This window comes from Sander lucioperca, chromosome 1 (assembly GCF_008315115.2).
Source record: "Sander lucioperca isolate FBNREF2018 chromosome 1, SLUC_FBN_1.2, whole genome shotgun sequence".
Taxonomy (NCBI): domain Eukaryota; kingdom Metazoa; phylum Chordata; class Actinopteri; order Perciformes; family Percidae; genus Sander; species Sander lucioperca.
In genome coordinates this window covers 50,158,398-50,172,558 of record NC_050173.1, presented here as the reverse complement: position 1 = coordinate 50,172,558, position 14,161 = coordinate 50,158,398, and the positions used below count along the sequence as shown (strand labels likewise).

At 42.2% G+C, this 14,161-nt stretch overlaps 1 protein-coding gene across 1 annotated transcript; it reads left to right on the top strand.

The window, feature by feature from the left end:
- Window positions 1-3,069: 3,069 nt before the first annotated feature.
- LOC116036533 (POU domain, class 3, transcription factor 4) lies at window positions 3,070-5,443 on the top strand. Its single transcript, XM_031280084.2, has one exon. The coding sequence runs from the start codon at window positions 3,258-3,260 to the stop codon at window positions 4,344-4,346; it is 1,089 nt and encodes a 362-aa protein (XP_031135944.1). The 5' UTR covers window positions 3,070-3,257; the 3' UTR covers window positions 4,347-5,443.
- Window positions 5,444-14,161: the final 8,718 nt, after the last annotated feature.

Below are 14,161 nucleotides of genomic sequence, written 5' to 3'. Positions count from 1 at the left end.
TGCACATATTTCCCACATAAATAATGAGGGTAGATTGATATGTTTCAGTTCAGGGTTCAGCCACAGGAGCAGAGATTTAGGCTTCATGGGGAAAGTTTTCAAAGGTCATGCCACCAAGTGACAGGTCCGGCCCTGAGGCCCGAGGCTGTCTCAGCAGCAGACTGATGCTGATTTATCTCTATAGGCTGCAGCCTGCTGCTCTAAACCGGACAGGAGAGCAGTTAGGCTTAGGAAACCAAAGTCTAATGACCCCTATCATTAGACTTTGGTTTCCTTGGGGGGGGGGAATAATTCATATTTTCGCAAAACTATATTGGGCACATAAACCAACTCCATTAACATTTTACCATTTAAAAAAATTAATAAAAAATAAAAAAAATAAATATATATATATATATATATATATATTGCCCACAAAAGCAACGGCAAAACTGTATCACTTTGAATTATCATAGCGAGATAGAACATATTATAAAGGCCTTCTGAACATATTATAAAGACAGAACATATTATAAAGATAGAACATATTATAAAGGCCTACTGAAAATGACAAACATTGAGAGAGGCAGACACGCCAAACCTCCATTGGAAAAGTATTATTTTTTTGTCTCAGTGGTGATCTGGCAACGTGAATGAGCCCATTTAAAATCAGTAGGCTACTCCCCAAATAATGAGCACTAATATTCCTGTTTTTTTAAAAGCCCATGATAGTGTGTTACAGGCAGGAAGTCATTAGATTGAAAGCATTTTTGTTCATTATTCATTTAATCGGAATAACAACTCATCTAGATAGTTACTTGTTTGACAACATGTTTATAATTTAGTTTAAGCGTAACATTATGAGCCCATATAAATACGGTATGATGTTTCAGGGGGAAAGGCATCAAAACACTATATTTTGTTTTCTCTGAAAAGTGGATTTTTTTCCTTCGCGATGATCCCCTACTCGATGTTTATAGTTAACAAATCTTTTAATTTACTCCACTGCCTAGAGAAAATAATCTGAGTCAGAAAATAATCAGCAAAAGATTCCCTCAAAGCCGCCAAATAAACACAAACAAGCAGCTATACAAACATGACAAACAACCACAAAGTACCATTTTATGAAGATAAAATTAAAGAAATTACGAGTGATTAGTTTGTGTTATGTGCACGTCGGCCGGGAGAGCCTGCAGTGCTGCATGGTGTAAGTGTAGCAGGGCTGGCTCGGGTTATCTGTGAATGGGCTCTTTATTGGAGGCGCGGAGCGGGGATTTGCCTTTTATTCGCCTCGCTATGGAAACGCGCTCGACGGCAGAAAAATGTTGATGTGAATAAAAGGAATCAGCACAAGGAGCGTTTCTAGAGAAGCATCTGTTACACTTAGAAACTTAGACTATCGAGAGCATTACAACCCCCTCTCCAAGTCCCTCTCCTGTCAGCTTTATGCTCCCAAAAACGCACACTTTATTTTTTGTAACAAGACCAAAAATAGGCCTATTTAAGATGTAATTTTCTTTGGCTATTTTGCGCGTGGAATCAGTTAAGCCAAATTTAAAACCTTAAATTGTGTTAACGCGACAGGCTCAGATTTACTCAAATTTGTCTGTAGGATAGGCCATTTTTCTAGAGAATTCATTCTCCAAAATCAATTCGCTTTGGCGTGTCATTTAATACGACACGAATGTAAATACAGGAATTGTAATGAAATAACCCTACTGCCATTGTGCTAAAAAATGAATAAGTGTTTGCATTTAATTCTGCATAATTTCATCCCAGAACAACTCAAACGAAGCAACCCGGTTCAGCAAACTAGGCAACTCGATCAACCGTGCCATTCCCATCAAATATTCAGTCTCTTTTCAGTGAAGTTTCAAAGAGTAAACTGCTTGAAGAATTTACAGCCACACTGGAATTAGAATAAGAACACAACAACAAACAAATACATGTGTTGAATTATTTCCCACCCATCTACAGGCCTACAACACGAGGCTAGAGAATGTCCTGTCATCACCCGTCCCTCCCGGCCGCTGTGTGTCATTCCTCCGGTTACCGAGGCCCCGTCCACCCTCCAGCGGCCCCGTCCACCCTCCAGCGGCCCCGTCCACCCTCCAGCGGCCCCGTCCACACATCCAGCCCGCGGTCGGCTCACCTGCTCCAGCCTCCTCTCTGTCTCTGTCTCCACAAGCAGCTCCTCGGCTCAGCGCTCTTTAATGACTTTCTGGTGGCTGCAGCCTTCTTTTATTTCTCCTAAATGTATGAAAATGTATGCAAATTTAAATCAAGCTTAACCTGGGAGCTCGAGCAATATATTTAATGGAATTTCAAACCAGTAAGGAGACTGGGACGCAGTCGTCCTCTAATGGCAAATATAATTACGCAGCTAAGTTAGTTCACATTTATGCAGATAGATCTTTTACAACTCTGAGAGGAACTGATGAGATTCTTAAAGACTGGAAGTGTGTAGTGCGTGAGGACACATTTATTTCTTGGAGAAAATGTAGAAATGTTGAAGTTTTAGGCTGTGAACATGTCCGATGAGTGCATGATTCCATGTGGGGCAAAAAGTGTGAGGTGTGTGTTTGGCCTGTAAAATAAATGTTAATTTTTTTAAAATATCTTATGGAAATCCTATTTTAAATAGGCCTACTAAATTGCCATTATAGGCCCAGGCCATGCATTATTTTTGTCTGACCAAATGGTTATGGATAATGAATGTCCTGTGCGTAAAACTCTTCCGCGTAAAACACTATCTTGAGAAGCTCATGCTATAAACACCTGGAGAAGTATTCTCTAAAAGTTAATAATTAGCAATGAGAACCGCTCTTGGTTTGATTGTATCCTTCTACATTAAGTGCTGGCACGTCTAACAAATGCCATTGCGCCTTAATCTCCTCCTTCGCACGCGCTCAAGGGTGACAGGAGAAGCAATAAACTCGTGCGTAAATCAGTTGGAAACTTTAATTAATAAACAGGAACTGCGCTCCACGCGCACATCGTTGCACAGCCAGACCCACTGGACCAGCATTCCGTCTCATTTCCGGTTCGACTGCCTGTAACCCTTTCCTATCCGCAGATCTGCTTCCACAGGCGGAGTTTTTGGCAGTCTGCGCCGCCATTGGTCGAGACGCGTCGTCACTGCGTCTCCGTCGGCCTGTGAGTGGCGGTGGAGGCTGTCAGTCAATGGCAGGCTGCTGCCGAGACTCCAGAGAGAGGGAGATGTCAGAGGCTGAGCTGCTCCCTTCCTTCAGTAGCACTAGCGGGGTTCAGCAGCCAGCATGGCCACAGCTGCCTCCAGCCCCTACACCCTGCTCAGCTCCAGTCCCATGATCCACCCGGACAGCCAGGCCATGCAGCCTGCTAGCCCCTACAGAGGCCACCAGAAACTCCTCCAAAGTGACTACCTGCAGAGCGTCCAGAGCAACGGACACCCTCTCGGGCACCAATGGGCGAGCAGTCTGTCGGAGGGCAGCCCCTGGTCGGCCTCCATGGAGCAGCAGGACGTAAAACCCGGCCGAGAGGACCTGCAGCTTGGCATCATCCATCATCGCTCCTCGCACGTAGCGCATCACTCCCCTCATCACAACAACCATGGCAACCACCCGGGAGCCTGGGGAACTCCAGTGTCCCACAACTCCTCCATCACCAGCGGGCAGCAGATTAACATCTACTCGCAGACGGGCTTCAATGTCAACGGCATGCTGGACCACGGTGGCCTCACACCTCCACCCAACCCGCAGGGCCAAGGCATGCACCCGGGCCTCAGGGACACGCTCAGCCCCGAGCACAGCGACCTCGGCGGCCACCACTGCCACGACCACTCCGACGAGGAGACGCCGACTTCGGACGAGCTGGAGCACTTTGCCAAGCAGTTCAAACAGCGGAGGATCAAGCTGGGCTTTACGCAGGCGGACGTGGGTTTGGCTCTGGGCACGCTGTACGGGAACGTCTTTTCCCAAACCACCATCTGCAGGTTCGAGGCTCTGCAGCTGAGCTTTAAAAACATGTGCAAACTAAAGCCGCTGCTGAACAAGTGGCTGGAGGAGGCAGACTCGTCCACAGGCAGCGCTAGCAGTATAGACAAGATAGCAGCTCAGGGGAGGAAGAGGAAGAAGAGGACGTCCATCGAGGTCAGCGTCAAGGGGGTTCTGGAGACGCACTTTCTCAAATGTCCCAAACCCTCCGCGCCGGAGATCACCTCGCTGGCGGACTCGCTGCAGCTGGAGAAGGAGGTGGTGCGCGTGTGGTTCTGCAACCGGAGGCAGAAGGAGAAGCGCATGACGCCGCCGGGAGAGCCGCCGCCGCACGAGGGACCCTATTCTCACAGCGGGAGCGCGGGAGACGCCTCCTCGTGCCATGATCTCTGACCGAAGCACCGGGAGGAATCCCCCGGCATGCACAGACTTTAGAGCGCAGGGGCGCGCGGTGGCACCTCCAAGCTCCCCGTGGCTGTCCCGGACTCAGACAGACTCCTCCAGCTGCCTCCAGCACTGACACACAACAACAACAACAACAACAAGAAGAACAGAGATACACCTGTTCAGCCTTCGTCATTTTCTAACTGTCATGAGGGCATTATTCTAGAGCGGCATATCAGACGTCACATTTCAGATTACCTACCTTTGGAGCCCGGCAAATTATTTTCTACATCACGGATATAAATACAAAATGTGCCTAATAACCTGCCAGCGCCTTTGGTTTGTGTCACCATTTCTCATCAGCTCGATAATAATGCTATTTGGCGGACTGACGTTTTGTTTTCATTTGTTTGGGCTTTTCTCACACTCGTTCTGTTGTCTGATCAGCAGAGTGAAACCAATAATTATATCACAGTTTCTTAATTGATTTGTTGCAGCACCAGAGGCCGTTTTACAGTCCACCTCATGCTTCCCTCGGGCTTATACCATGCTTTAGTTCTCACCATATTTACACTCATTATTTTGTAACATACTCGTAGCAGATCTGTAATTGTTTTTTTGCATATGCAAATATAGGCCCTCATTCCAGTTGTAGAGGTATTGCTACCAACATAATAGCACTTGGAGGTTGTTGTTTTTTTTTTTTTTTTTAAATGAAATTCCTCCCTTATGGCCTGTAGCTTATGAAGCCACACACAGTTACAGCTATTTATAAATTCATTTATTTGATTTCAATCATCTTCGACCATATAAACTGTGTGGACTCTGAAACAGAGCCGAGAATAGAGAGAGAGAGAGAGAGAGAGAGGGGTTGATGACGCTATACACCTGCCTATAAGTTTATTGTACGTTCAGTATCAAAATTTTATAATCTTAAATACTCCTGTTATTGGTTTATTTCTTAAGTATTTTTTCGAATATTGTACAGTTTTATATATTACCCTTTTGAAGTCATTAATTTAAACAAATGCTCCTAGTTATTCATGCACTTAATTAGCAATGTAAACACACACACACACACACACACACACACACAATATTTTCAGTAAGATTGAACTGTTTCGGCGGTTTTATTCCAAATTTCGATGACAGCTCAAGTAATTATTTATTTTCAGTATAAAGCTTGTATTATGTTTTGAAATAAACTATGTATGTTGTAATAAACAATTTCTTGCTACAACTGTTCACTGTCCAAAACAGAATTCAACTTCTGAGGAATGAAAATTGAATAGTAGGCTTAAAATCATACAAAATAATAATAATAATAATAATTATTATTATTATTATTATTATTATTATTATTATTATTATTATTATTCAAAATAGTGAAAGCAATAATTAAAATGTATAATTATTTTTTTTAATTCAATATTCCTTTTAAATGTGTACACAATTTATTGATTGATTCAATTTGAAAATTGTGAGTAATTCTAATTATACTGAAGAGAATATTATGCTCCATTTATGTATTTATACAACTATGCTTAAGCAGCATAACTTTCACTCAGCTTCAGTATTATGTCAAAGGGCAACGTTCTCCAAGTTGACTAACAGCTGTAAACTATCCAGCGGTTGAACAGGACCTTGGCTGCAGGTCTGCAGGCTCTACGATCACAGCCAACTCAAGTCGCTTTCTCCAGCACTTCCACTGAAATGTTATTGTCCGGGCCCTCTGCCCTCCTCAATCAGACATGCGTGATTTATCGCCTGGGCCGCTGGGCCTGACAGCAAAACACAATGACACACACACACACACACACACACACACACAATCAGAAGCAGATGAATCTCATTTCAAAGACTACAGCTGCGTATAATTGGCCATGCAAGGGCAAAATAGAGCTATATTCCAAAAAAAAAAATCATAATGCCTAAAAATAATTTACGGCCCGTGGATGCAGCGCTGCTTAAATGATTCAAAAACAGAGCTGGAGAGGGAGAGTGAAGGAGGGGAGAGAGGAGAAGAGGAGAGGAGAGGCGGAAGGGTGCTGGGCCTTGCCTTGAAATGGAGAGCCTGACTGGAATACTAATGCATCTGAATTTATGCATCTCCTCAGTCTGCAGCCCTGAGAGGGGGGTGGGGGAGACAGAGAGAGAGAGAGAGAGAGAGAGAGAGAGAGAGAGGGAGGGAGAAGGGTGTGAGGGTGGAGGTGAAAGGGGGCGGTTATGTAGAAGAAGAGAAAAGTAAAACCATGGCTGATTGATTCCATCCATCTATTTTAGTTCAAAATAATCCCTGATTTCAAGAGGAGGGGGAAGAGAAAATGCCCCTAGATGGAAGGAGAGCAAGCAGCCAAGCAAACAGGCAAAGCAAAGCGAGCCAAGGTTCAGAGCAGCACTGCTGCAGTATCCTTGAGCCTCTCTTCCCCCTCATACTGCTTCAGTGTGGAGTCAGGATGCTTCAAAACCTTTCCCAGCGCCTTCCAAATATGTCTCTAAAGAGTAACTGACACCGCCACAATAAATAAGTTACTACTGAAAAAATGATTGACTCAGGAAAATGTGTAAAGGACAGTGAGACAAACATACCAGGTGAAAGATATATTTCAGCAGAGGCATTAAATGATGAAGAAGAAAAAAAGAATGACAAACTTCAGGTAATTATTTCTCCAAAAATGCTTGAGGTTGGATGACTCGGCTTTGCACTAGCAGATAACTGACCCTCTGAATCAGATCCTGAGTGAGAGCGGACTGATCATCAGACAGGACAGCAACAAACAGAAGCAGCATGGTGACTTGTGTACCGCAGTAGCAGTTTGGAGGAGGATGGTTGTTTGCTGTCAGGGGGATAATGGGACCGGCTGACTCACACCTTTTTCATATAATTGTATCTCATCTCAAACCTTCTATTCTCTTTGACTTCACTCGGAATCCTCTTTCAAAGACTTTGGTTGAAAGTTAAAAGTCAAAAGTGTAAAAAAAATCTTCTAAAATAAATTGTTTTCCAAAGCTTTTAGTAATAGTGTTATTTTTCCCAAGCTTTTCAAAAAACGAAACTGTCTAAAGGTCAATAAAGTGAATAAAACACATTAGGATTAAAGAGGCGTAACTTTAAAGCAGGGTGGCACACATTTACTGAGAAAGCATGCAGGCACAAGTTTGTGAGGCACAGATGCAGTGTTTGCAGTAAAACCAGTATGTAGGAGGTGAAAGAGAGGACATTCAACAGCACATTCATCTTTAATTGGAAAGGGGGAGAGCAGAGGGCTGCCTACAGAGAATGCAGACGGCTTCCCACATGAGAGGATTCCTACATGGGAATAATGAATATCTGCTGCTAGTCGGCCACATGGCTGACATCAGTCCTTTATTTTCCACAAAGTCTCACTTCCACCATGTTATAATTGTATTTTCACACCTCGTCTGTCAGGCCACAAAGGTCTGGTTCTTGTCTTCATGCTGGTTGCTCTGTTGTGTCGTAACTTATCCATGTCCCAAAGCAGTGGTGCCCAACCTTTTTGGCTTGTGACCCCTTAAAACAAAGCAATGTCTACTTGTGACCGTCATAGCCAGCTGCATATTGTAAGTCTACCAGTTGGGATGAGTTTAATCAAAGATAGTCGTAAGAGCCAATTAGTGCCCTTGGTATAAATAGGAACCAATCTTTGGTTCCTCGGGTGCAACCCGAAAGCACATACAGTTTTTGACCACATGCACACACGCACACCAACACCACAACACTAAACAGGCATACATACAAGCAGTGATTTGTCTGGAAACCCAACTAAGATATCATGGAAATAAATGGAACCAAAGGTTTTAACTGCAAATACGACTTGGACTTTCATTGATCAAAAGGTAAAAAGTGTGTAAATTACTCTACCTGTGGAAGAGCACCTCAGGGGCTTAAAGCTTTTGGCCTTAAACACTTGGAATTGTCATATCCTGTCCCGAGCCCGAGGTCTTCAGGCCTGTTCTACTTTACACTTGTTGTCAGTAAGTCTTTAAATGGAAAAACAAAATACACAATAAAAATTTTACAAATGACTGAAATTACAAGAAAAAACTAAATTAACTAAAAAAATTTATAATATATTAATAATTAATTAATTATGTATTTTATATGTGAAATGTATTGTAATAATTTTTCATAAAAAAATAGATAGGCTATATTAAGTTCTAATTTTACATTGGAATTATAGCTCATCTATCAGTGAGATGGGTGGTATATTTTTTAAGTAACAGTAGTATTTCATTACTTGGGCATGACAAATATTCTGTGAGAATTCCCAAAATGACCATATATCTTCTTACGGCAACCAAAATCCTGTATAGAATAGTTCATTTAAAAAACACAAAGTTCCAATATCTCCATAAGTCAATAGACTAGAGTAGTAGAGTGTTTCAATGTGGATGAAAATGAATGACACAAGTGGATCAGGCACACAGACCTCTGCTGTTGCTAACACATACGGCAGAAGCATACAGGACGTCCTGTTAAAGAATACCAATTCTGGAAAAGTAGGTCCTGACTTGAGAGCATTACCAGAGCTAAACCTTCAAATAGTGACAGTCACTAAGAAATTGTTGTTTCAGCCTGAGAGAATAAGCGAGGCTTCAATTTGCTTTGGAACCACTACTTTTATGCATTTTCACACCAGAAACTGAACGTTTTGAGCTGTATAAACACATTGTTTGGCAATGCTTTTCACACTTGTTGCAGGGATCGTCTACACACAGATCCATCACATTTTCAGTGTATTTGTGCTCACAGTTGCACACTTGGCAATTCAAGCAGTCATGCTACTGCAGGGCACTGACACGACTTCAAAGTGAATATAACCAAACTTGATAACTGATCACTGGAGGGCAGAAAACCTCTGCAGGTAACACCAGTGTATTCGAGGACACAATTATTTGCAGGTAACTGTAACTGATAGCAGAGGAGAGAAGAAAGCAGAGTGGATGAGGAGGAGGGGAGGGGAGAGGGTGTCGAAGAAGAAAAGAAAGACGAAAGAACCTGCAATATGACTAATCGCATAACCTAAAATCAATTTCACATCCTCGGTTCTGGTATCCTCTGACAAGTCAGGCAGCTACAGTTTGTAGGGTGGGGGTGGGGTGATGTGAGATATACAATACATCCAGCCAAGGGGATCCCAATATCAAAGTCTTATAGACTTATAGAGTCATCATGAATAGAAACATTGAGCATACTTCTTTGTTGCTACTGGTAACATCTTAAATCCTCCTCACGTCTTCAGGCTCTCAGAAACCTGGTATCTCCAATTCTTACATCCAGTCATTTATTAATTAATAATCAATGCCTACTTGTCTACGCATAATCAGCTGCATACTGATAACGATGCATATATCTAACAGTTGTGATGAGTTTAATCAAAGATAGTTTTTTCCTTGTTTGGTTGGAATCATTTCTGAGCATTAAAACACTTAGAACAGTCCAGTAATTCACAAGAAAAATAGCAAAGAAAAGGGGAATTTGTTGTGTAGCAGGAATGTTTTTGATTTTTTTTTTCATATCCTGTCCCGACCCCGAGGTTGGAAACCACTGTCTTAAGGCATATTCTACTTTACACTTGTTGTAAATGGAATTGACAAAAAAAAACAACTAAAATAACTCAAAATAATATCAAATATTTATTTAATATGTAAACAAATGAAAGTGAGAAAAAATATTTTCTTTTAAAATACATACAGTATATAACATTTTGGAATATAGCTGGTAATAATATTGAATTCCCAAAATGAAAAAATATTTTCTTAAGGCAACACAAGACACACCTCCTAAGATCAGTGCAGGCTCACAGAAACCTGGTATCTCCAGTCCTACATCCAGTCACTGGCAATTATTTGTAAAAAAAAAAAAAAATGGTTTCGGTAGAACAGCTGCCTCTGTGATCTCATTGTTCTTCTCTGTTGAGGCTGTGGCATTCATGTCTTTGCAATTACTTTGACAATTAAAACCATATTAGGGTTGTGCAGTGTGATGGCTCCATTAAGGAACATAGGAACTCTGAGTGACATCCACACTTTGTTATTTTGAGGCTGACACTGCTGCAAACTTTGTTATGTGATGCTAAGTGCTCACACGTGGCTGCACACCTGCAGCTAGGAGGCCGCAGTTTAAAAGCAACAGAAAAAGGTGCATGCACACACACACACACACACACACACACACACACACACACACACACACACACACACACAAAGAGTGGTATATGAGAGGAGAAAGGCCTGTTTATGACACAGAGAGTAAATCAGTGTGTCTGATATCTTCATTCGAGACAGTGCTGATCACTGCTCGTCCTGCTTGTTCCACATTAGCTCATTATCACACACGCTCACTCCATTAATTCTCTTGCTTTTATTAGCAGCAAGAGTGGATACACACGCACACATGCATACACACATAAACACACAGTAGACTGATGACAAGCACTGCTTCTACCTCATCTGACAGCTAATGGCTTCATTAGGAGCAGCGTGTTAATTGGCTGACTTTGGGGAGACGCTCGTTAATGAGGATAAATAGATTCACACCTGAGCGGGGCGCTGCCCAGGCACAGCAGCACTGTGGGAACTCTGGATGACGAGCAAATGTGGAGCGCATATACATATGAATGCAGCACTTTATTATGGAGTATAAGGCAACGTGACAGACCTCTGTCCCGTTTTTCCTTCCTCCCAGCCTGAACACAGTTGTGTTTTCCTTTGCCAGGCAGACTTATTAGCCGAGTGGTTGATTAGCACCAGGAGGCCAAAACAAAGAGCAGTATGTCAAAACAATTAGCCCCACTGTTTACCTCTCAGCTCCCAGGCTGACTACTAAATGCATCTAATCCAGAGAGAGGGAGAGAGAGAGAGAGAGAGAGAGAGAGAGAGAGAGAGGACACGGAGTCAGCTCAGACAGTTGCAGAAAAAGGACAACAGCTGGTCCATAGGCCAATGTGTGTGTGTGTGTGTGTGTGTGTATGTATATGTGTATGTGTATGTGTGTGTGTGTGTGTGTGTGTGTGTGTGTGTGTGTGTGTGTGTGTGTGTGCATGTGAATTGATGGGAGCAGTCCTCGTGCCTCAATCCATCTGCTCTCCTGCCTAGATCTCCATCCTGTGCTGTCTGGTCATGAAAGCTCAGGCACGCACACACACACACACACACACACACACACACACACACACACACACACACACACACACACACACACACACACACACAGATTAGAGGAGCTCATATTCTCAGGGGAGCAGGGGGTTGGACAGACAAAATGGAAGCAGGCGAGACTGATCATTTACATAAGGGTAGGACACAGACCCACTGAGGGACGCTGCTGTGTGTTCAACGGCCATGTAACTTCTCATGCACTGCACAGTGTTACCACCTAGTGGTGGCTAATACACTTTGCATCTCATTTAGGTTTCATTAGGAGAGGACACAAAGGGGAATAAAGCTGGGAGGTGGCTTACTACCCCTCTGATCTAACCATGACAATACTTTGGGTTTAAAGCTGCAATAATCAATGTTTTTGTATAAACAATTGTTAAAATGACTACGTGTAATGTGAACGTGCTCAATCTTGGAGAATTATCTCCAAACTGCAGTTCCCCTCAGCTCATGCTACATGTGCACCAAATGACTGACAAAGTTAGCGACTATCTGGGGAACTAAGTGTAGCATTTAGCAGCTAAAGAGCCAGATATTTCCCTCAGAGGTTGATGGAGACCAAAGTACCAGAGTAGAGCTAAACGGAGAGGGATGATCGGACTAGAAACACGACTCCAAATGAATGCAAATGTTGCTCCGTATCTGCTGGATGTGTAAATAGTCAACTGTTTGCTAACACATCCCCATATGACCTTTTGTTAAGGAATAATACATCAATAATGTGTTTACATCTTGTTCCACTTCCCCAAAGTGGACCAAAAAATCAATTGACATCGCTTTAATTTGCCAAAGTTTTAAAGCCTCTGAACACCCACGCAGGTGTTTTCAGTTAATCTGGCTGATTAGACTCTGCTCAGGTTGAAGGTGGGCCAGAGCTTTGATGAGAAGTTATTAGGTCACAAATTCATTTGTACCAATAAGAATTATACAGCTGTCGTTTGTCCCGCACTAAACAGGTGCAATAGCACTAACAGGGGACTCAGGAAGATGTCAATCAATCAGTCTAACCACACCCACACAGTCCTGGAAGGGGCCCAATTTGCCACATTAACTGAAAACACTTGTAGGGGTGTTCAGGGCCTTTAAAGGAGAATTCCGGTCGATTTCAACACGTAGCTCTGTTGTTTTTAAATTTGGAGTGCTGTCAGTAGCGAGAAAAACGAAAACACTCGGTGCTGCCTACACCGTGTTATCCTCCTGCTAGCGTTAGCACCCAGCAGGCTGTAACAGGGCAAGTTTTAAACGTGCTTTTAGCCTTTTAACATGTTTGAGATGTCATTACAAGTGCCTACCCATGTGAAGTGATTGCTTCCAAGTGAACACAGTGAATCTGACTGCAGTGGGTATGCATTGGAGATGCAGTGCATGGATAATAAACTGGACTGGACAACACACACCAGCCACCTGTACAGAAAGACACAAAGCAGGTTGTACTTCCTGAGGAGACTGCGGCCTTTCAACATCTGCAGCAAACTGCTGTTGATGTTTTACCAGTTAGTTTGTTTACTTTTTGTTTACTTCCTATATTTAGCTAAAAGTTTATTGTTATTCTTATACTATATTTTTTCTATACTGTATTTTTTGTTTATACCACTTTATTTTCTATACAAGTGGTCTGTAAGCTGCTGAAATCTGCTGCTGGAAATCTAATTTCCTTGCGGGAGTCATCCCTAAATGATCAATAAAGAGAAGTCTAAGTAGATGTGAAAGAAATGCATAAAAGTTGTGCTAATTCACACCTCTGTTTAGTTCCGGCGGTGAGACGGCAGTAAGAGTGCTTAGGGACCGTCTACAAACTACAACACCAAAAAGAGATACAAAAATATGTATTAATTTAATGATTGAATCAGGTAGTGTCTCCAAACTTACCTGAATTATAACGTGTCTCCTGCTAGTTGTACTACAGCACTTATTTAAAAAAAAAATAAGCATATGCCTATTTTTGAAAATATTTTTGTATCTCTTTTCCAGAACTAAACAGAGCTGAATAAGCACAACTTTTATGCATTTCTTTCACATCCACTGCAGTCAGATTCACTGTGTTCACTCGGAAGCAATCACTTCACATGGGTAGGCACTTGTAATGACATCTCCAGCATGTTAAGAGAAAAAAACATGTTTATAACTTGCCCTGTTTCAGCCTGTTGGGTGCTAACTCTAGCAGGAGGATAACACGGTGTAGGCAGCACCGATTGTTTTCATTTTTCTCGCTACTGACAGCACTCCAAATTTACAAATAACAGAGCTACGTGTTGAAATCGACCGGAATTCTCCTTTAAGAGATCGGTCTGAGATTTCTGTCGCCATCACAAGAAAATGTGATGTTTACAATGCTTAAACAATTACATTATTGCTACAAACACTTTTAGGGACAAGTAAAAAGTTCCATTAAAAAGTGTTCACAGTGATGTCTGTGGAGCAGCGTAACAGGACTGTGCTTTACACAAACATGACATTTACCTGCATTATAGTGGAAGAAATCTCAGGCATGGACAGCTCAAAATCCAGCTGAACAAACAATTAGAAATATGGTTTTGTTATTCAGGTGAATCAACCACTCTTTAAAGTGACAATGTAACATTTGACGGAAGACATAATTATTCTTACAAATGAAAAGTTGAATTCATAAGAAATAAAACACC